Source organism: Talpa europaea, assembly GCF_964194135.1.
Source record: "Talpa europaea genome assembly, chromosome: 1".
Classification (NCBI taxonomy): Eukaryota; Metazoa; Chordata; class Mammalia; order Eulipotyphla; family Talpidae; genus Talpa; species Talpa europaea.
The window spans coordinates 23536578-23562077 of record NC_140073.1 but is presented as its reverse complement, the minus strand read 5'-3'; the positions used below and the strand labels follow the sequence as shown (position 1 = coordinate 23562077).

At 34.9% G+C, this 25500-nt stretch overlaps 1 protein-coding gene across 1 annotated transcript in view; it reads right to left on the bottom strand.

Moving 5' to 3' along the window:
- DCDC1 (doublecortin domain containing 1) overlaps positions 1–25500 on the bottom strand; it is a gene marked incomplete at its 5' end in the record, with an annotated part of 338819 nt that overhangs the window by 300668 nt on the left and 12651 nt on the right. The window contains 3 exons of the mRNA XM_084250604.1: positions 7264–7469; positions 24594–24756; positions 25224–25380. Of these exons, the coding sequence (XP_084106730.1) occupies positions 7264–7469; positions 24594–24756; positions 25224–25380 (526 nt within the window). The remainder of the gene's footprint in view (positions 1–7263; positions 7470–24593; positions 24757–25223; positions 25381–25500) is intronic.

Below are 25500 nucleotides of genomic sequence, written 5' to 3'. Positions count from 1 at the left end.
TAAATCTAACAAAAGAGGTAAAGGACCTATACAAAGAAAACTATAAAACACTGTTAAAAGAAATAGAAGAAGACACAAAGAAATGGAGAGACATCCCCTGCTCGTGGATTGGAAGAATAAACATTATTAAAATGGCCATCCTTCCAAAAGCAATATACAGATTCAATGCTATTCCAATCAAAATTTCAATGTCATTCTTCAAAGAAATAGAACAATTATTGATGAAATTCATATGGAATCACAAAAAACCCCGAATAGCCAAAGATCTCCTGAAAAAAAAAGAAGGGAATGGAGGCATTACACTCCCAGACTTCAAACTATACTACAAAGCCATAATCATCAAAACTGCATGGTATTGGAACAAGAACAGACATACAGACCAATGGAATCGAATAGAAAATCCAGAAATAAACCCACAGATTTATGGTCAACTAATCTTTGACAAAGGAGCAAAGACTATGCATTGGAGCAAAGAAAGTTTGTTCAATAAATGGTGCTGGGAAAACTGGGTCGCTACATGCAAAAGAATGAAGCTTGACCACTACCTCACACCATACACAAAAATCAACTCAAAATGGATTAAAGAACTAGACATAAGACCTGAAACCATAAAATATATAGAAGGAAATATAGGCGAAACACTACGTGATTTGCACATCAAAGACATCTTTACAAACACATCACCCAAAGCAGTGATAGTGAAGGCAAAGATAAACAGCTGGGACTACATCAAATTAAAGAGCTTCTGCACAGCAAAAGAGACAATAACAAAAACAAAGAGAAACCCCACCAACTGGGAGAACATTTTTGCACCCAACACTAATGATAAAGGACTGATCACAAAAATCTGCAAAGAGCTGATAAGACTCAACAACAACAAAGAAAATAATCCAGTCAAAAAATGGGCAGAAGAGCTAAAAAGAAACTTCTCTGAAGAAGAAATGCAAATTGCCAACAGGCATATGAAAAAATGTTCAACATCACTTGCCATCAGGGAAATGCAAATCAAAACTACCATGAGATACCATCTTACACCAGTGAGAATGGCACATATTAAAAAAACTAGCAACAACAAATGCTGGCGAGGGTGTGGAGAAAAAGGAACTCTTCTACACTGTTGGTGGGAGTGCAAACTGGTCCAACCACTGTGGAAAGCTGTGTGGAGATTTCTGGACCTACTAAACATAGAGCTTCCATATGATCCAGCAATTCCACTCCTAGGTATTTACCCAAAGGACACAGAAACATCAATTCCAAAGAACACCTGCACCCCTATGTTTATAGCAGCACTGTTTACAATAGCTAAGCTTTGGAAACAACCCAAATGCCCAAAAATAGATGACTGGATCAAGAAGATGTGGTCCATATATACCATGGAATATTACTCAGCATTCAAAAAAGATAAACACATGCAATTTGCAGCAACATGGATGGTGCTGGAAGGGATCATGCTCAGCGAAATAAGCCAAAAAGAAAAAGAAAAATACCGGATGGTCTCACTCATAGCAGGAATCTAGAAAACTTAAATAAGGGACCAGGAAAATGAATAACTATAAGAAAGTGAAAATCAAAATCAACAAAAAACTATGAACCAGAGACACTTTTAGGGGGGGCGGGGGCGGGAGGGGAGGGATTGGGGTCAGAATGGGGGGGCTGCAACTGTATGGGGAATATAACAATAAAATTTATTATTAAAAAAAATAATAATGAAAAAAAAAAGATTGTTCTTAAAGTCAGAAAATGAAATCTAGTCTTAGCTATTCCAGTTGAGCCACTGTGGATACAGAAGCTAACACCTCTCTATGTCTCAATTCTCTGAATTGCTTGATTAGATAATTTCTGTGATTCTAATGTGAAGAAATTAGATAAAGTTACCCAAACATACTTTATTGGTAAGTTATGTATGAAAACTAATTTAAAACCCTTTTATTTAACCATTATTGCTGTATGTTCTTAGCCTTTAAAATGTGTCAAAAATATAAAATGTAAATAGGATAACTATAAGATAATTTTAATAAAAGAACAAAATTGAAGCACCTTTTTAGATCAAATGTCATCTTAACTGCTCAGGAGAGTTAAGACAAAATATTAAGGACTACCCTTAACTACCATTGGTACAGTAAATTAATCTTTAGACTAAGTATCCTTAACTGGTTTTATTTTATTTAAAGAAATATATTTTCCCCCTAAGATTTCATTATGAAAAAAAATTCTGGCTACCAAATAATTACTTACGATATTTTGTAAGAATATGCCCAAATAAGTAGAAGACAATTGACTATTGATGATCTTTTGAAAATAAACTACACTGCCATATTTTGTACTTTAAAAAAAATCTGTTTCATATTTTTAAAATATGATATTAATTTCTGGTATGACTCTTACATTAATTTTTTTAGGTTATTTATTTATATATATTTTGTATCATTGTTCATTTTTAAACAATGTTGGCTTCCCCTCCCCCACCACCTCAGGTGTAGTCCCCATAAGATTTCCTCCACCAATTCACCCACGCACTAGATCAAGAAGATGTGGTTTATCATAAATGGAATACTATTCAGCAAACAAAAAGATAAACTAATGCCATTTGCAGCAACATGGATGGAGCTACAAGGAAATATGCTCAGTGAAATAAGTCAGAAGGAAAAAGAAAAATATCGGATGGTTTCACTTATAGGAGGAATATAGGGGAATATAAATATATATATATATCATTAGACTAATCTTTTTGATGAAAATATTATCAATGGCTTTTCCTTATGTAACTCAGAAAGCTCTTAAAAAGCTTCCAACATATGCATGACCTCCTTGTCATAATCCATGTTGAGTATCTTTAATCAAATTTTGTGACTCGAGGTGCTCCCTTTTGAATATCTTCAGATGTTCTCTAAATACTTGTTTTTTAAAGATTTATTTTTATTTATTATTTATACGAGCACTGGGTACAGTCAGAAGCGCGGGAGGGTGAGAGAATTCACCAGAGTCAGAGCGGGGAGCAGAGCAGGCAGAAGGACTGAAGCACACTGCTGAGGGGAGCAGCGGGTGGCAGGAGAGATCTGGGCGCCATGTGGGACCCTCCTCTGGTGGTCGGGGAGCAGCCGGGGATCGAACTAGAGCAGCAGAGGCTGCGGGCAGCTTCGCAACCCGGCGCTCAACCGCTGCGCCACAGAACCTATTTTTTTTTCTCATCAATTACATAAGAAATATAGGAGAACAAACAAGACATCTTTGAAGATTTCTGTTACTCACTTTGAAGTTTTAGACAACCAAAATAAGAGTTCTCCAACTTTGATGGTGCCAGGAATCATCTGTGGACACTTACTGAAATTAAGATTCCCAGGCTCCACACTCAAGAGAATCTTAATTCACTAAGCTTCAGGTGAAGCCCTGAAGTTTGAAGCTTTAATACATAATCCAGATGATTCTGATACAGGTGCTCTGTGGACCATACTTTGAGAAAAACTGCAAGTCATTTTGCCTGCAGTAACTATATGATACTCCCAGATGATAGGAAAAAGCATACTGTTCTCATTGAAACTACGTTTTTCCAAAGAAGGTATACAAACCCCATAAGACCAGACAGAACAATCTACTGGAATAGGAAGAGGACATTAGAATTATCTTCTTATCTAAAAAGATAAGCTTCATTGATATTAAATAAAAATATTGATGAGGCACTAGGGACAGAGGAGGAGAGAGAAAGAGAATCAGAAAGAAAACATTGATAACAAAAATTCTGGAGGTGGTAAATGATTAAGTACACCAGAACTGTCAAAACTGAAGTTAGAAGCAAACTTGCTTTGCATTGTAGAACCCCAAAAGGCTCAGAAATCTGAATCATCAGGTATCTAAAAAGTGGGGCTGAAAGATTTGACTATTTCTATAAAAAAGCAGTTATACCACTTCTCCATTACAAATACCACTGGAATGTGTACAAAAAAGAGTAAAGATAGAGCAAGTACTAGGCAAGTAAAAGAGAGGACTTCAAGACAGGAGAGAAGGAAAAATAATCAGGTTGATGGGCAAAGGCTCATACGGACAATCAGTTCACTGGAGGGAGAAGAGAGGAGACTTTTCATTGTTTATCTTTTTCATGGTTTTTTTCCCACCATTTCAATCTCATGCCAAACCAAAAGGGAAAAAAAATTGAGCAAAAAGCAAAGGAATTGAAATATAATTAACTGTTGGGGAAAATAATAAAAATTTCTCTTAAGGAAATCACTATCCTGGAGAATACACACGGCTTAATAGCACTTCTCTGACAATGATCCCCAAAGATAACTGAGAGAAAATAAAACTTAACCCACCACAATGCTAACGTTAAAAAGTTTTGGACCAGACATCTTTCATTTTCCATTTATTTTGTATCTCATGTCCACAAATCTTAATATCCTTTTCTTCCTATGGATGTATATGTTTAGCTTAGATGCCCTGTGATGACTAAAGTCATACCAAGTAATTCTAAAATCACTTGATTCAAACTGCAAAAGGATAGGCTTTTTCTGGAATTCCAGAGTTTAGTAAAGAAACATCACTTTGACACTCATTTCAAATTTTTTCATTACTTAACTCCCCAAAATAAATAAATAGATTTTCTTTTTATTTTTCATTTAAGAGTATAGTAGCTTTTTCCCCTTGGCTCAGAGAGGACATTTATGCTTTAACTACCTTATTTTAACAACCTTCTTCAATAATTCTCTCCTAATCCCACTTCAATAAATTTCCTGATACTAGAGTCCTTTATATTGTATATCATTTTATATTACTTAGCAAATATTTCCACAAAAAGCTATTGGTTCCCACATTCTTAGTTAATTATCATAAAAAAGAAAATTTGTTTCTCCTGAGTATGCCACCTTTTTATTACTATTACTGATTTGATATTATATCTACAAATAGGGCATTATCCTGTGGTTATCAACAAAATTTTCAAATTTTAAATAAATATTTATTTACAAAATAATTAGTCTTATTTTTTTCCCTCCAAAAATTTCTATCAAACCCAAGGGCAGCATTCCATTGCCACCTCTTCTTTATCTTACCTTTAAATGTGTTATTTAGACAAATATTTACAAATACATTTATTATTGAATCATGTCCTATCTGAGTTTCATAAATTGTGAAAATTCTTTAAATTATATAAATTATAAGAAGAAAATAAGCTAAAAAATTTCTTGATCATCCAGTTTTAAATAAATTCTTCTCTAGAGTCAAAAAGCAAAATACTAGTGACATTTTTATTTAAACTCAACCTTTCATCTAAGAACATGTAATCTGTAAGAGTGACTATTACCCCAATTTTACCACCAAGGCACAGAATTACAGAGATTGTATTGAAGTGAACTCGAGGGGTTATCTAATCTACTTTCTATCTCTAAGAATGACTGCATTTTAACAATCCAAGAAATATGTCTATCTTCTCTATTTTTCAAAATCTCCAGGGAGGATGTTACAACTTGTCTAGCAATTTGCTCTGATGTGTAATATCCCTGTTTTACTCATAATCCAAATCTGCAGATAAGAAGATAAAACTGGATTTCCCAGTTCCTCAGCAAATGCTCTTACACAGTCATAGTTATACAATACCCACAAAAATAAGTAGATAAAGAAACAGTTCAGTAACAAAAATTTCTAATTATCTAGTTGACTATTCAGCTGTTTCAAGCAATATTCATCTTCAAAATAGTCTGACCTAACAAAATGATTGGCCCCATCTGTATTTTATAATGAATGTTTCCCTTTAGTATGAAAAGACATTACAACTATTAAATGTGTGTTTATGAGTCATAAAGACAATAATATCTAATATTTTTCAGGAAGTTTCTGGGTGCCAGACATACCTATGGGTGTATACACGCATAACTTCACACTAAATCTTCACATTATTTCTACAAGGCAGGCACTATTGTTTTCCCTATAACAATAGTTCAAGTTTAGAGAATCCCTATAACAATAGTTCAAGTTTAGAGAAGGCAAGTTGTTCAATATCTCATAGATCGTCAGTAGAAGACAGGATTAAAACCTAGAGAGTTAGGTATTTACCCAAAGGACACAGAAACATCAATCCCAAAGAGCACCTGCACCCCTATGTTTATAGCAGCACTGTTTACAATAGCTAAGCTTTGGAAACAACCCAAATGCCCAAAAATAGATGACTGGATCAAGAAGATGTGGTACATATATACCATGGAATATTACTCAGCATTCAAAAAAGATAAACACATGCAATTTACAGCAACATGGATGGCGCTGGAAGGGATCATGCTCAGCGAAATAAGCCAAAAAGAAAAAGAAAAATACCGGATGGTCTCACTCATAGCAGGAATCTAGAAAACTTAAATAAGGGACCAGGAAAATGAATATAAGAAAGTGAAAATCAAAATCAACAAAAAACTATGAACCAGAGACACTTTTTGGGGGGTGGGGGGCGGGAGGGGAAGGATTGGGGTCAGAATGGGGCGTTTGCAATTGTATGGGGGAATATAAAAATAAAATTTATTATTTAAAAAAAAAAACACCTAGAGAGTTATGTTATCTTTTACTTTCTTTCTAACATTCACTTAATAAAGTTTAGTTATTTTTGTATTTATAAGCATTAGTATCATGTTTCCTTAATGTTGGTTGAAAAATCCATATTCATTTTTAAAAAGTTTTATTTAAATTTCTATTAGTCCCTCCATGTTTTTAACATCAAAGGTGATCTGGGGGAACCTTCTAAAAAACATGCATTCACATGACAAGCAACACATTAAATTTGTTTTTTTTAAAGTTTGCTTCATTGATGTAAGATTTTTCTTAGACCCATTCAGATTTGCTTTTAAAATGTATATATGAACTGAATCTTAGTTGTTTGGGATCTTATTCTTTCAAGGAACAAGAATGCTTCTAGGTCTTATTACTATTCTCAGTGAAAAGGGGAAGATTTCACATCTGAAGTAGTTCGAATTGGTTTCAATCTAAGTAGCTTATAAAATAAGTAACTATATAGAATGTTTCCCCAAATGTAAAGATAACTTTTAACTAGGTGAATGGCAATATGTTAGCCAAATAATTTCCTGAAGCATTGTTGCTTTATTAAGGTAATTTATATACAAGTATTATTATATCATATTAGTAAAGAGCATATTAGTATAAACAGTTGATTCTTTTTAATGATTTCTTAATATTTCAATCTATTAGTTGCACTGATATTTAAAAAGAAAAAACAGAACACTAAAAGTCATAAAACTTTGAAATTTAATTTATACTCCAATACTTTAATACCTTTTTCATTGTTTCCTTTCCCACTGTAATCTCATGCCCATCTTTCCCCATGCCATTTTGATAGAACAGGATTCGGACTGAGGTCTTCTCAGTAAGTTTCTTCATTCTAGTAGAAAGAATAGCCTTGGTTTTCTGTCTTTTGACATCAGTAGGAAGCATCAGCCCATTCATAGTCCAGGTTACTTTCTTCATTAACAACAGATGGTCTAGAAGGGAATTTTTTTTAAAGTAGAGTCAATATTTGGATTCAAAATTAAAAATGGACACATCACGCTTCCCCTCCTCCTACTACCTATATCACATACACCGGCCAGTCTTCATTTAGATGCTGGTTTTCTGAAATGCTACCACCAGCTTCCCACTAACTGTGGCAGAAGCTGTAGCAAGCTGTCTGCTCTGATAGCCTGCATAAATCATCATTTCTGAAGGGAACAGATGTTCAGGGTATGAAAGAGTAATACCACAATTTAGTCCTAATTAAAATTCACCTTAGCATGCCTCTATCACTGATCAGATGCACTGGGCTGAAAGGGTCCATTGAAAGGGCCCAAGGTCCTTTCCTTACTATAAAACGACATGGGTTCTGAACTGTTGTGTTCTTTGGGGTTGGGAAAACACTGTTTTCTCTTTAATATGATTTATTATCCATGTTGCTTTAAAGATGATGACCTCCAAATAGTAACCCCATACATAATTCTCCTATAACTAGAATGAAGGTGTCTTCTAGGACATCTTGAGTGAGAGATTAAAACTACTTCATGAAAAATGAAAAACACTTTTTCTTTTACAGCTTACTTAGACCTGTATATTTTCAAAAATGCATGCATGAATTTAAGTTTCAAAACTCCCACTAAAGTTAATGGTAGTGCAACTAAATTACTATCTATGACATTGAAAATGTAAGAATGAGAATAGAAGTGTAGTATATTGCATACTAAGTTGTTGTCACCATCCCTCCCTTTTCAAGAGGTTTCATTTCATAAATAAATAATTTGTGCCTGAGTTATTTAATTTGTGAAATCAATATGCTTTAGATAATATTTTCTTTTCATATAAAATGCAAAAATACAATGATCCCTCCATCGTCTACTCTCTATTTGTGCTAATGAGAGAAATAAAATTTTATTTGCATGTAACTGAAAATAGCTGCATTTGTTTGCACAAATTTCCAACCCTTCCATACTGCTTCTTACCTTGAAAGAAGCATGATGTCTTTTACCTAGAAACAGTGCTTTACATGAAATTTGCTAGTATTGATATGAAACACTAGCCAGTGGTTGTAAATAAACTTAAAGCTCCAGAATTGGTACATTAACTGTTCAAAAAATAAAACACTTTTCTCTCTCATTCTCTCTTACATGCAGGTACAGTTACACACATGAACATACACACGAATGGAGGGCAGAAATATAAACAAAACTTTCAAAATCAAGTACAACCAGTTGATTAGGCATATAACCAAGCCTTGTAGAAGAGAAAAATATTTTGCAGAAATTAGTTACTATAAGTTATCATTTTGTAGTCTGAAATTGATAGTACGTAGAGTTAGAAAAATAAACTAGAAATTAAATAGCTCATATATGCCTAAGAGTTAAAAATGGGTCCTCAAAAAATATATATGTACAAGCTTGCTCATAGCAACACTACATACAATAGCCAAAAGGTGAGAACCAAATGTTCACCAATGGAAAGATAAACAAAAGCTGGAATATACATATGATGGAATATCATACAGCAATAAAAGGAATGAAGTACTAATATATGCTAACGTATGGATGAACCTCAAAACAATATGCTAAGCAAAAGAATTCAGCCATAGAAGAAAACATACAATATATTCCATTTATATAAAATATTCAAAATAAGTAAATTTGTAGAAATAGAATGCAGACTGATGGTTGCCAGGGGCTGAGAGGAGAGCTGAGTGGGGAGAAACTGAATGGGCAAGGGGTTTTATTTTGTAATAATGAAAACTACATTGGAACTAGATAGAGGTGGCAATTATACAATGTGGAGAATTTACTAAATGCCCCTGAATTGTTCAGTTTAAAAAGATTATTTTTATGTTATGTAAATTTCACCATAATAAATGAGGACCAAGGGAGGTGGATGGTGGAGTAAGACTAATAGTTAATTTCTCTCTGAAAAAAAAATCTCTCACTGGGAAGTCTGATAGTATTCACTCTCAATCTGGACATCCCACAGATGCTTTGCAGAGTGGAAAGGGGATAAACTACTTTCAAATGAGGTTTGAATTTCAGCTCTGTTATTTGTCCCCCTGAATGAGTTCGACCTCCCTGAATCTCTGATTTCTCATCTACAAAGTATGCAGTGGGCACCTCTCCACCACCTGATGAGGATTAAATATACTCTATTTAAAAATACCCAAAACTCTGAGGTCACTCCACAAATACTGGTGTCTCTGAAATCCTGTGGAGCTCTAATGTATATTATCGTTACATCATTCAGAATCCAACCAGAGAAAGAATCGAGTCACAGTATTTGAACAGAGGGGACTGAATGAAAGGGACTGGCTATGTGACAAGTATAAACTGAGAGGCAACAAAGAACAGTGACGAAATCCACAGAGAGCAAGAGCAAGAAACCACTTCTTTGGAAGTGGTCAACGGGAGATGATAGGGGTGATGGACTTAGAGAATTTTACCAATAAAGGATTTTCCCTTTCCATGATTAGGGTGAGGTAAGTGAAGGGCCGAGAATGCAAAATTTAAGGACGCACCCTCAGAGTGATGGAAGTGCAAAACCCTCAAAGTGAATGACACCTTAAATTGTATTCAGTAGGTATTTCATCAGGCTCACCCGAGTCCCAGCTTTGACTTTGGCTATCTCTTGTATATATAAAACTCCTGAATCCTATTAAAAATAGTGCTTACTAATAGTTAGACACTGCTTTATATGATTTTATATGATTTATAGGTATTGATGCATATAGTTCCCTTAATAAGTTTATGGGATATATAATATCAGTCATTATCCACATTTATAGGTGAGGATACTGAGGCACAAAGACATTAAGTAACTTGTGCTATATCTTGCAGTTGGTAGGTGTTAGCATTGGGATATAAACTGAGCTCTAGGGCCTCCCTGGTGGCGCTAGGGGTTAAGCACCGCACTAGGAGGCAATCCACAGCCTCTGCAGCATGCATTCGACCCCCGGCCGGCCAGGGAGCAACCCACATGGTGCAGCAGACCTCTCCTGACTTGCACGCTGCTCCCCTCAACAGTGTGTTTCACTCAGTCTGCCTGTTCTGTTCCCCTTTCTCTCCCTGGTGAATCCTCTCACCCCCCTATCTCTGGCCTGTACCCCAGCTCTTGTATGCATAAACAAATAAAGCTTTAAAAATAAATAAATAAAATAAACTGAGTTCTAGAAACCATCCTCCTAATCAACACACATTTGGTCTCTACCACGCTTTTTGTCTCAAATTCAATATATATATAAAACAAACTCTCAAATCTCTGCACAATTGACATACCTGTCACATTTCTTATTTCTGCCAGTGCTTCTACTTCTTTCACAATTACCCATTATCTCAGGAAGTCCTTGAACTTTTGCCTACTATTCATTTTCTTCCAACCAGTTGCTTATTCATTCAATGATATTTATTGGGTGTCCATTTATCACTGCACCTGCACTGTTGACAGTTGTAAACATTTGTGAGCAAGGTGCAAATCATGACTTCTTGGGAGAGACAGACAGTGGAAGACCTCTCTGAAGAGGTGACATCTGAGAGAGAGGCCTGCCTGATAATTAGTCATGAAACACCAGGGTGACAGTATTCCAGGTAGAATGAAAATGAAGCACAAAGTCTCTTAGGTGATAATGAGCTTAGCTTGTTTGAGAAAGAAAAATAAGTTTGGATAGAGAGAAAATGTGTATGGATAAAGCCAAAGAGGTGGAAAAGGGGACCAGCTTGTGTAGGCCAGGAATATTGGATTTAATTCTAGATATGATGGGATGCTATTAGAAGATTCTCAGCAGAAAAGCATGTGAAGAATGTTATATAATGTTCCACTATAATATTATAGTGGAACACAGTAGACAATGGTGGTGCTCTGCCAGATTCCTATTACAACCTAGTATGCTCAAAATTCCAGCTACTTTGAGTTCCAACCTCCACCACCTCACAAGAGACCCTTTTCATGAGACCTGCCCTTGGCTGAAAGGAACAATCAGCTAGCCAAGAAATGTCTGTCAAGTGATGACCTCTTTCCCCTACAGAGTAGATCCCATAGCTAATGACTGACTGGAGGACACAACTGCTAGAGTCCTCTTACCTTTAGAAGGGGGCAACTCTGTGGTTTGTTTCCCACTCCAGATGAAGAACTTGGCTGAGTTTTTTCCTCTACACTGTGCTAATTCTCTCACTCATTTACATGTTCCATCTGAGAGTATTTCCTCACGAAATAATCCCTTACACAAAAATTTCCAGCTCAGACTCTGCTTCTAGGGAAACTGACCCAAGTCCAGGTCAAAGAAGGGGAAACCTACAGCTCAGCTAATCTCTCTTTGCAGTAATTCTTAAAACATCATTCCTTTCCATATCAAGATGGACCCACTTATCCATTGCTGTCTCAGCCTTCAATCAAATGCAAGTCTCTTAATTTATTTGACCCTACTCCATTACATCTGACATTCTACACTTCAATAACAGTTGGCTTTTTCTAAAATGTTAATTTTATCATTGAAGGAAAAAGCTCTTGGAACTAGTTTTGAAATCTCCCACTAATCAGTTAGTCAGCCAGTTTCTCCATGTGTCAAGTAGTCAACAAATACTTAGCGGGCCTATCCTGTGTGCAGACCCTGTGCAAGGATTATGAAAAAATAGTCTCTTTCCTTAAATTTATGACCAACAAGAGAGTTTGATGGCAATCTGACACCATTCAAACTTCCTGGGTTTATCTTACCATAGTTTAAAGCACTATTCTACCTAAACTGATCTGTTCATTATCCTATGAATATATAAGTATTATTTTAATCCCATCCTATTCAGACTCAAGTCCTTCTCAAGACCCAGTTAAATATCTTCATTTATTGCTCCACAAGAGCCTGTTATCTCACTGAATCCCTTGTGCACTTGTACCTTTACCCCCACCAATACATTCATCCAATAATGCCTAAGAACCTGCACAGGCACTATGATAGGTACTAAGGAAAGATCACAAACCATTTGGAATTATTCTGTAGATGCTTGTGAAATAAATATCCTACTTCTGCTTCCATACTAAATCCTTAGGTAGGAATCAAGTCTATATTTCTTTGCCCCATAGTATTGACAAGTTTATGCCACATGCTATAGACACTGGACATGAATTTTTCTTATGCATTTTAATGTTCGAGAGAATTTTAACTTCATGCCATTTTTCATAACATACCAATTATGCAAAATAAGTTTTATTGATGGTAGTTACCTACTATCTATATTCCCTACTTCTACCCTATACAAACTTAAATATGATTGATCTATCACCTGATGGTTCACTGATGTTCACTGATGATCACAATGACAGAACATTTCTTTGAGAAAGAGAGAAAACTTGCCAAACTTAAAAAAGGAAGGCCTCAAAGGAGTGGAGTAGACTGTAATCAGTTCAAAGTATTTGAAAGTAAATTCCTACATATTCCTCAGGACTCAGTTTGGTGTCTTCTCTCTTAAGAAGCCTTTTCCAACTCTGATACCCTCTGTCTTGCTCTCTGAACTTATCCCACTGTACTATCACTAAGTGTTTATTTGGCTAAACATGCAATGCTTACCTGAAGCACGTAGTAGGTGCTCAGTAACTGCTGAATAAATTAATGAATAAAGTTTGCACTTTATTCCAATATAATGAATATATTCATAATTCTATTACCTGAGAACATCTAAAGATACTTAATTTTCCTTAAAAAATGCAATATTAAAAAGATCATATTTGAGGCATATTTAAAAGAAATTTGAAAATATCATTTATCAGTGACATAGAGTTTTTAAAAAGTAATCTTACTTTTCAGATCTTCATTGATATTGATAATGATGGAATAACTACTGGAGTATATAAGCTTTTTATACAAATAAAAATTTTAAACCATCCTGTAGAGGAGCCTAATAATACTAATGATTACTAAAATATATCAATATTATACTGGATAGGTACCATAACCTAGCAGATAAGCACATGACTGCTCTTTCCTGAATTTAAATTTTAGCCTTACCTCTCACTAACTCTGTAACCTTGCACAAGATAATCAATCACATTTACTTTAGTTTTCTTAAGTGAAAAAAATGGGAACAATAACAGTAACGCCCTTTCTTGTTATATAGATGAAAGGAATTTCAGATCAAACACTTATGTTCAAATAAAACACTTATGTGTCCATAGCAAATACTCAGTAAATGTGTACTGTTATTATTATCCTCATGATTCTCATCAAGAACTTAACATATGAAGGGCAGTATATTAAATGCCTTATATAGCACTAGCCTGTTTTATCCCTACAACCTTAGAAAGCAGGTAATATGATCTCTGTTTTATAGATCAGGATAACAAGACTTGGAAAAATCAAGTAACTGGATCTGTACTATACATCCATTAAGTAGATCAAAGTACAGACGAGACTGAGTGATTCCAGAGCCTGCTTTCTTAAATAAGACTCAACACATTTCCTCAAGTACTTAAAAAGTAACAAAAGATTTTCTCTAATTTAAAATGATTGGATTTCCCATGCTTCTGAATGCTTTCCCACATTCTACCACAGTCCCGCTTTAGCACCATCTAAAAGTAGCTCCCTTTGGAGGCAACATGCTGGTCAAAATGTTTTTACGAAAATACTGTGGCTGTGTTTACAAATCTTTGTGTCTAACTGTCAATGAGAATAGTCTGATGCAGTGGAGTAAGGTTCCTCAACCTCAGCAAGTGCTGCCATTTCTTTGTTATGGGGATTGTCCTATACACCAGGAATATTTAGCAATATCCTTGGCCTATTCCCACTAGATCTCAGTTGGATAACCAAAAATACCTCCAGATATTACCAAATATTTTTGGCGGGATGTAGGTCAAAATTACCTTCAGTTGAGAACCATTTAAGTAGAAGAGGCTGAGAGTCCCCCTTTGCATAGATTTAGTTACTGGCACACACTGATTGAAAGCTTTGATCATGGCTTTCTCTTCCTCTTTGCTGGAAATCTCCCTTTCTTCTCAACTCAGTACCACCTCCCTCAAGAAACTGTCTTTGACCTATCCCTCTTCAGGTTTCACCAAACTTCTCCTGTTTTTAAGTGTGTGTCCTGTTAGTCTTTGAGCTTTTCAGGGTCATGGAATATGTTTTCATCAATGAGCCTCCAGCACATTGACTTTGAAGAGTCCTCACTGTATTTGAGAAGACAAAAGGGGAAAACAATACACAGTAGACAGGTGCCAGGTCACAGTGTATGTAGGGTATTGGGGAGCATGGAGCACAGGCTTTTGCCATAGCTGGCAGTAGTCAAGGAAGACTTCCCAGAAGAACATGAGAACTAAACAATGCCTGGAATGGGCAAAAGAGTAGCAAAGTAAAGGTAGAGGAAACAATGTAGGTAGAGGCTGAGAGTCACACAGCAATGTGATGGACCACTGAGCACAGAACAACCAGAGATGGAGCTTCAAAGGTGGTAAGTAACCAGATCAGAGCCTTGTACACAATGCTGACAAGCCCCATGCACTTGCAGGCCATTCCAGTCTTTGGACAGATGGGACTACTAGAATAATCTTCCTTACATGTAGACAAAACCCATTTTTCAGTGAAATAAAGCTATTAGGACAAATGAGAAAAAGCTCTAAGGCAGTGGGTTATAGGCCTTCTAAACAAGAATCAGCTCGAAAAGCAGTGAACCCTCACATTTATCAACATAAGGGATTCTTCAATACATCAGAGCTCTAGGAACACATGTATTGATACGAAGAAGTGTGGTTAGCCAGGGTAGGCATTGTTACACCAAGAGCAAGAAGAAAAACAGAATCTGATTGTTCCACACCAGCATGGAGAATCTGAGGCTGCCGACAAAGACCTGACTAGGTTTTAGCCCTGATGAGGAAGAGGATTAATTTGAGTCTGGGAGTGGGTGGAATGAGGAGTAATCACACGTAAAGGAGACTAAAGGGTATGTGGATCAGGGAGACAGGCCTAGCTTTAAAACAAGAAACTGAGTACCATCTAAACCCACCAGAACTTGTAAGAAAACATATTAACCATTGCTAATAACTGCTTTCTACACCTCTGTTTTGTTAACTTTCTCACTCAAACCCTTACATCCCTCCCAGGAATGAGTCTATCCGGTATTCTCGTTACAAATTAGAAAAATGCCCGGCTAACAAACCCACGCTGGAATTATAAAGAGTCTGGCTCCACAGTCTCTCAGTTGAGCACAACAGCAGGCAGTGGCTCTGAACCTTCCCAAAGGTCATACTGTCTACTCTTTCTTACTTACTTTCAATGATAGATAATAAGCACCTACTCCATGAAAGGTACTATGAGAAATACAAAGGGAAGTGGTAAATGAAGTAGAGCACCACCCCCTACCAAAACAAACAAAAAGATTGAGAGGAGAGAATGGGTAAGACAGGGCATTCCTGAGAGGATGTGGGAAGGCTGAAAATCTCAGATCCATAGGTTCCTGGGAGAATCATTTATCCCATCACTTCACTTGTGACCATTGTCTGGTCTCAGACAAACATTAGCATAACCATTAGCCTCTGTGCAATGTAATTATTCTTGGGCTGGCTTACTCTGGCTCCCTGCCAGAACATTCACAAATCTACATATGAATTTGGTATAGGAGATTTTTAATATACTCCTCCTAAAAGTCTATGCACTGTTTTCAGGCAAACAAACTGCTCCAAGGAGGTCTTTCCCTTCCCCTCTCACCACTGTCTCCTTGGGATATTGATGCTTCACCATGGCACTTATTTCATTTGGTCCTTCATTCATCCATTAAACATTTATTGAACAACTATTAAGTGCTACAACCTGTGCCAAAAAAATGATGGTGAACAAGGCTTTTGTAGTTTCTGCCCTAAGGGAACTTGATCTAAAGGTGACAATAGACATTTCACAAGTAATTACAAATGTGGTGATTATAAAAGGGAATACTGAGAATGAAGTGGAGCATATCTTACTAGTGGGAGCTACCCAGAGAGTGAGACTATATACAATGCCTGAAATGCATGAACAGCAAGTGTAGAAAACTTGGTGGTCCTCTTTGAAGAGTTCCTGAATCTCTACCTTGTCAATAATGTACTCAGTAAATCTCGGTCCCTATACCCCTAACTGCCAAAGAAGGTCCCCTGTTCTCACCTCACCTCATTGCCTCCTCTAAATTTGATAGCCACATCTGGTAGGCTCCAAAGCAGTCACCAGCAGACCTTTTCCAGTCTTACTCTCCTTAGACACTTCTCTCTAGAAAGTTAAGAGACAACTAGGTTTGATGGGGTGTAGACTGCATTCTACGGCTTAACACAGCTTTGGAAAATACTTCTCCAGTAGGCCATACCCCAGCTGCTCAGGGATTTCCAGTTCCCTTGACACTTCCCACTACTCTTCTGCAGCACTCAGAGAGTGTTATGCTCCAAATATAGGTTATATTTTATCTTGAAGACTCCGTATCCTATTTTATTTTCACAGTTTTATTTTTAACCAAATCATGAAAAAGATACAGCAATTTCTGCATGCTTTTAGATTAGAAGCATTACATTTCCTCAATTTACTACAAAAAAACCACTGCCTGTCATAAAATTAAATCAGTCTATTGTAATTTTCCATTTACACGTGCAAGGCAAAAAGACCACTGCCTCCTTCTGTCACTAGAAAGAGCAAACTTGCAACTTCAAATCCATAAGCTTCTTTAAAAAATCTTAGCTTTAAAAATTCATTCAATAAACTTGAAAACACAGTGTTCTGACTGTCAAGTAGATATAGATAACAACATTAAATATAAATAAGCACATCATTTCATGGGTGCAGGAGGAGCATATAAAATATAAATGCTCTGACAGTAAGAAAACATACTGTTATAGTCAATTACATCATCTTCTCACAATACAATTGCTTTTATGTTTGGTAAACAGATTAAATGTAGGTCACATTCCAGTGTTCAACTGAGTTTCTGAAGTTACTCCCTTTTCTCTAAATACTTGAGTTCTTTGTGCATGTTCTTAAGTGTCATCACTTATTACTATAGGCATGATGATTATATTTAACTAATAATGACAGTGGTTGTCATTAGATCTTAACTCAGTAACACTAGTCTGACATATCATTTGAAGTATGTCTTTAATTTAAATTTGATTAAAATTACAAACATCCAATCTACTGTGCCAATCATAATGTTGTCACCCATTCCCTGAACTTTTCTATGAACTTTCTTGAAATAAGTTATGGCAGCTTAAAGTTAAGGCTAGCCTTGGGTCATAGATACATTTTAAAATACAACTCTTCGAACAGAGTAGAGCAAGGCCAGTTGAGGCTCCTTTTATAAAAGGACTTGATTTTGACTAATACACTAGAAAAAAATCTCAAGGCAAAAAACACAAAATAGTGAGAGTTTAAAGGTTCTGACTTTGGCTACATACCTTTGGTAGTAAAATCAAATACTTAATACAGACTATATGAAAAACCAGTGAAAACATATTTAGCCAACAGCGTGAAAGGAGTAAAACAGATAAGAGTGGGTGAAAATACAATGTTTTAGACACCTGTAATGTGGAAAGCAATTTTTATACATAATCTTATTTACTCCTAATAACAACAATGTGAGGTGTGTAATTAAGATCACTTTACAGGTGAGGAAACGGAGGCTTAGAAAAGTGAAGTGACTTGCCCAGGTTCACACTGTAGTTTTCTTCCCTGGCATTAAAGAAGAAAGACTAGATAAATGTTGTTTTGTTGATGTTATTTCCTGAACCAGGTCAGCTATTTTGGAAAGGTAGGAGTGGACACAAGTTCCAAATTAAGGGTCTTAGGATCTTAATAGTATTTGGAATCTTAACTATGTTTCTAAAATGCTACTCTCAGTGTTCTTATTAGCTAGGGATTTTCAAACAGTATATCTTTTTTTGAGAAAAACAAAATAATATTCAATAGTCCTTTAAGATATTATTACCTCTACTTTACAGGTAAGAACATTAACACACAGACCAATCTGCCCAAGGCCATGTAACAGAGACTAGAATCTTGCAAGATATTCTGACTTCCATTTTTGTTTCCACTAAATAATATCCTGTCTCTGCTAAAAGATCTGAAAGCTTCAAAAATGAATGGTTTGATAAATAAAACACTTCTGAAAGAGTTAACTATAGACTGAATACATAAATGAACTCTTAAGTAAAAGTGACAGCAACTTAGGCAGACAACTGCCTAAGAGATATTATTAAAAGTTACAAGAATGTTTCATTTTTAAAACTCCCTTCTTTTGCTTCCATGGCATTATTTGATATTATGATGCCATAATTTTTATTTTCTTTACAATACCACTGCTAATATATAGTACCTTATTTAGTTTTTCATATTTGTATTGTCTATTACTCCTTTTTACTGCACCAAACCTAAGTTCCTTAAGCGACCTTGTGCATATCACATTCTTAAGACTTGGAGCAATGGCTGGCACATTGTAGGGGTTTGGGAAATGTCTGATGAGTGAATGTCTGAGTGAATTCATGGTCTCTCTTTCTTAACTATTGCCTTGCCCCCTTAGCCAGAGAATCATGACTTTTTTTTTTTTAATTACCTTCCACACACTCTCAGCTATAGTGAGTATTCTCTCTGTCCATTCTTACCCACATAGCAAACAACTCAAGGTGATAAGGAAAATATTCATGACTCTTTTGTGTTGATATCCTAATAAGAATTAAAATTACCTTCTTTGCATCCATGACAAAAATATCTAAAATCCTTAAAATCAGATGTGATTGTGTAAATAGAAATTTTTAGATTTCAAAAGTTAGTGAGATGTCTACATCTAATGGTGCATATGTCATACCTTATGTAATACACCTAGTAGCCAAGGTCTAGGATTACAACCCATAATCAAAAACAATGTTTTTGAACAAAAGAATTTTTGAACAAAATAATCAGTTATACTGAATAAGTTTCTACTATGAGATGAAAAAAATGGTCTTCTGCAATTTTGGATTTTGGAATTGCATATAAGAGATTATGGACTTGTACCACTAACTAGGGTTGTGAGAAGTAAATATACTTTCAGCACATAGCTAAGTAAATGACATGTAAAAAACATGCTTATTATAAGGGCATTTAGAGGTTTGCATGCATATTTCTTAAACAAGGTTATCTTCTGTGTATATAAATTCAACATTTCATGAGTATGTCATACATTTATATGTTTCTCAATTATTTGATATTTTGACAGCATAGGGAGATGCTGATGCATGCCTCGTTATGTTTTCCTATTGGCTAAGGACATTCTTGGAAGACAATTTACAATTGTCTTCAGATCCTCATTTAATTATATAGTAAGGATACATGCTTACTTACAGGTTTAAGCCCTTTGGAATAGAGAAACAGATACAATAATATACCTATAGCTTTACCCTCATTTGATAAAAAGAATTATATGCTGTCTCAGAAGAAATTGGACTTTTTTTCCTATATATAATGTCATTTTCCTGCTTTTAAGTATTTATAGTTAAGTGGGAGAAAAAAATGGACTGCCAAAAAATATCTCACCTAATATATACAAATAATATAATTCAAATAATACAATCACAGAAAATTGGGAATCATACCCTAACTCCTTCTGTAGCTGCCTGAATTAAGCAGTGGTCACCCTGCAGGTAAACATCACAAAGTCCAGCAGTAGTTTTAGCAGGATTAAATCAGCCATTGATATAAACAGCACTGCAGCATTGTCTTGAGATTCAGCAGCAAAAATAATAAGGTGTGATATAATAATGTGGGGGTAATGGATCATTTCTTGAAATTTTTGCTTTTAACATAACCATTTAAAAATCAACAAATTGAGGAAACATAATGGAACAGAATATAACGCATGAATCCAAGTTCATTAAATTAATGCATTTTTTGAAAAACAAACTATGACAGAACATTTCATTATTGACGCAGATATGAGAAAAAGTGTTACACTGCTATTTAGTATGTGTCTTGTGTGTCGTGGAATTGAAGTATTTCCAAATCATCAATAATTAAAATGATGAGAATCCATCATTTCACTGACATTTACTTCTACATAAAAAGATGGCCTATTTTAAATGTGCTCACACATATTCTTGTCAATCACAAGCTGTCACAGCAAATTATTTCATTTTGCAGATCACATGACAACAGAAAATCTCTAGGTTTAAATTTAGATCTTAGGTGTAGTATCAAGAACTCTTTTCACAGATTTTTTTTTTCTTTGACTACATCTTCACAATACAGAATATAAAAGATATAAAATCCTACTCAGAATATTCACTTTCACTTTTGGGTAAGAAAACCCAGGGCTGAAATTAATAACTGTAAATGATAACTATGAAAGCCAAATAGAATAGCATACATAAAAAAGAATGGTAATATAAAACTAAAAAAAAAATTAAAACAATCAGAGTTCCATGCGCTGGAATTTTAACCTAATGAATTAAGTCCAAATATTTTTTTTTGCCCCATCTTTTTTAAGACAGTTAAGCATTTACAGGGCATGAGCCATTTTTTATGCTATGCTTGTCTCACCCATAGCTCCTAGTAATTATAAAGGAGCTGAACTTTTACAAACCCCCTGGAGCTGATGCAAGAATTTTCACTGTGCCACTATTAAATACAAGATTTAGGAAACTGAGTAAAACCTAAATTACAGGTCTATAATTCTGAAAACTTTTTAAATGACTGCAAAAAGTCATTAACTCTATCTTTACAATTCTAGAGAACCATTAATATATTTTAGACTCTTCAATGCCAGAATTACAAGACCTAATAAGATCTGGTTTTAATCAATAGTCTTTATAAAAAATATTTCTATTTTCGGGCCTCCCCGGTGGTGCAGCGGTTGAGCGCTGGGTTGCAAAGCTGCCTGCAGCCTCTGCAGCGCTGGTTCGATCCCTGGCCTCTGGGCGAGAGTCCCACATGGCGCACAGACCTCTCCTGCCGCCCGCTGTTCCCCTCAGCAGTGTACCTCAGTCCTTCTGCCTGTTCTGCTCCCTGCTCTGGCTCTGGTGAATTCTCTCACCCTCCCGCACTTCTGACTGTACCCAGTTCTTGTATAAATAAATAAATCTTTAAAAAAAATTTCTATTTTCCCCATACATGTTTAATGTTTCTATTTAAGCAGTCAACTTCAAAATATAAGAATTATTCTAATATTGCATTTCCAAAGTGAATGCTTCAAGTCAGTCTTGACCTTGACCTGACCTCTATATGAACGCTTTGTGTTTTGAGGTATGAGATGAATAGCTCTCTCACTTTCTATTAAGTCCAGTGCCAGTGGTTGTCAACCGTGATACTCAAAAGGAGTGGTAAAACAGTTGAAAATCACAGATATTTTGTAGGACTTTTCCTATCTCATCAAATGTGGAAACAATTCCAAAGTAATTTTCACTATCTATACTCCCTCTCGAAAGAACAAGACTAAAGTGCAAAAATACAATTGCCAAAATATACACGATTTATTTGACCTTCCTGAGTCTGAAGTAAATTTTCCTTTGGAGGATGGATTTGGTTTATATTTTTGACTAGTGTTTTCACTTTTAAGAACTACAGCATTCACCCTGTTTAAACTCCAGAAAGACTAGGACTTCTCTCACTATGCCAGGACTAGGAACAGAGTAGATATTTAATAAATATGTATTAGTTTAAATTTAGATTGAATTGAATTGAAAGGAGTTTAAAATCAAATGATGAAAGAAGTCAGACCATGAACCCCTTTTTTTATCTGTCTCTGATCTGGCATTTTACCTGCCATGTAATGTAGATTCTCAATGAATGGTAAATGAATGAAAATCAGCACATTAAAATAATGACCAATTACTGATTCTAATATCTGTTGGCTAATGTATATAACATATTCAGGCTCATTTACAACGAAACAGAGTACACCCAATTCTACCAACTTTTTTTGCCTTATTTAGCGTTACAATATTCAATTTTACAACTTCTGAGAGTTCTTCCTTACTCTAAATTCATCTACCACCTTCAAAGCTATTCATACATGTTTTATTTTTATGGAATATTTGTGACAAGTTGAAAAAGTATTGATTTATCCATAAACACATGCAAGAAAGGTAATGTTAACCTGACTTCAAAAGGTATACGTGAATATATGGGTGATATATATAATCTTCCCATGTTCCTCTTAATAGCTAAATCATGTTAAAGGTTATGATATACATGTAAACACTTATGTACATTCATCTTCTTAATGTTCTGAAAGAAACCAAGTATCAGTCTTTAGGCTTATCTCTCAGCTTAAAATAGACAAGTGGCTTTTTCCCCCATTATACTTATCCTAAGTCTTTTTAATGGACATGTGATATGCTAGGCTGTGTCCAAGCTCACCTACAATTTCTTTTCTCAAAAGACAAGGCACATCTGCCACCTGCTCTACTCCGTGTCCCAGCAACAACTGTCGAGCAGCATAAAGATTGATTATCAGTCAAAAACCATTGCACAACACCAGATTTTGGTGGGTTAAGCTTGCTGATCCAGCAAGAGATGGTGTGAAATTTTCAGGAGTGTGTGCCAACATTTTGGTGCTAAAAGAACAGCAGTGCATGTCACAATGAAACACAGCCAAAGATATGCAGACAAAGCAGAGAAGTTTTTTTGTTCTGGACTTGGCTTTAAAAAGGACAAAAGAGAAGACCAAAGTAGGAGGAAATTAGTTTGTACATTAAAAAATCATCCACTAAGCTTAGTCATGTGTATAAAATTGTTATTTTAAGCATATATGTCCAGGAGATTTTCTAAGAAGCACAATTATTGTTTATTTATCTCTTTTACAACACCATTATCACATGAAAGGCAAGTATTTCTTATTAATAAAAATAATCAAGGATCTTAATGAAGTACTCATTAGATAAATATCTGAATATAAAAAACTCATAGAAATATTTACCCACAAAGACCCATGCTTTTATACAAGCAGATGATTCAAAGAATATAAAATAAAAGCATCATATTCTAAAGTTAAAGTAAAATTTGAAAAAGAATAAATGGGACTACACTATCCCCTAGGCTGTTTTTAACTGAGTATTGCAGCAACAAGTTTCTTTACAAGGATGAAATTATCTTGAATTTCCTTTTGATTTCAGTAAGCTATTTATTTCCTGATAATCAAGTAATATCAAAGGAATAGAAATCCTGTATAATTTCATATAATAACATTAATAAAAGAAGAATTTTCATCACCTCATCTGTAATGAACTCCAGAATTACTTTTCCTCTACTTATGCAATTACTGCCTAGACTTGCCTTTGATTCACCAGCTTTATAGCAGTTGCAAAAAAAAAAAATTCTAGTAAAATATAAAAAACATAGGAGCATACAGTAGTTAGACATGCTGAATTTTTATGGCAAAGTTCTTATGTCATTTGAATGTGATTAACATACACAGCACTTGATAACAGACTCTGGGTAGGACATGCTTAAAACAATATGCTTAGATAGTAATGGTACTTTTATTTTTCTATTAAAATATTTTTCCCAGTAAAGAAAATGTTATTTTTTATTTTAGAAAATCTCCACATTTCTGTAATGTTAGACAATGGGCTTAAAAAAAGACCTTACCCACAAATCTGTCTAACAATACATAAATACATTATAAAATAAAAATTATTAAGCAGCAGCATTTATCTTATAAAAAAATTTAGGAAAATCACAGGTATGTAAGAATTATATGTTCATTACTGGCCACATTTTCAAAATTATGTTAATGCATCTGAAAAAACGATCAACAGTGCAAATGAAGAAATGATACTTGAAACTTCAAACTATTTTCTGAGAGAATAAATCTAATGAATTAAGTCTGTTGGGTGTCACAGAAACTAAACAGTAAATTCAATAATCTCTGATTTAATTTATTATATTTTCACCATTTAACCTCCTGCAGGCTCCCTAATGTCTATTCAGATCTATATTAAATTAAGCACCAATGCTAATGAAGGGCAATAAACGTGGCTGTCAGTGGATTTTTCTTTCATTAAGCACATTATCCTCTTACTGAGCTGTAAATGCGTAAACATTAGTTTTGTTAAACCATGCAAAAAAGACAGGATGAAAATCATTTTTCAATTGCACCCCTTAAGCAATTTACTGTGTGGGGGTAGGGTAATTTTTTTCTCTTTTTTACCTTTAATTTTTTTGAATGGATCTAAAAAGGGCTCTCCTGTAGAAACATAAATGTCGGCTTCACGGGGTATATCTTCAGGTTCGAGGGCTTCTGTGCCGTCTGCCAAGAACACTCGTCGTGCGGCCATGTTCAGATTCAGCTTTTCTGTGCACTCCTCCAGCAACTAGAAGAAAACAAGAGGTAAGAGACAGTGATTTAGGACAATAAAAGTAACACATTTCCATGAAACAAAAGGTGCTAATGATCAACATAGTAACCATCCAGTCACTTGCCAAGTTAAGTAACTCAAGTAACTTGGCCAAAATAATTATTTTCTAGCAGTTGAAAATACAAATAAAATTTAAATTATAGCACCAAGAATATCTAATGATTTTCTAATTTTAGTGTTTAAATGTTCAGTCAGTATAATAACTACAAGACAGAAAGCTATTTTGCCTGTTTATTCGAGCATAATTCTTATACATTCATTTAAAAAAGAAAAGTAATGAAAAGCTGTGAAATTTATGTATATGTGGGCAATTTAAAGATTTATATTACTAAAAAAAGATTAACAACATATTTTTCATTTTTTATATGATAAAGAGAGTAAGAGAAGAAATACAGTACTGAAAACTTCTGAACACAAGTTACCAAGGTGATGGTTGATACAGTAACTTTGGCAAAGACTGTTCTAGATCCATTTTTGTAAGCTGTTGCTCTAATCACTCTTGGTTGAAGTTTGTGTCTTTGAGACAATTTATGCCAATTCTGGGCTGACAGGGATTTTAAAGATGAGATCTTCTTAAGTCTAAAGAAAAAAAAAATCACAAAAATTGGTGCACATTAATTAGTAAAAACATTAGATAAATATCCTGGATATTTTTACAGATAGAAGACTGAATGATTGTTCCTGTGTATATAAATACTC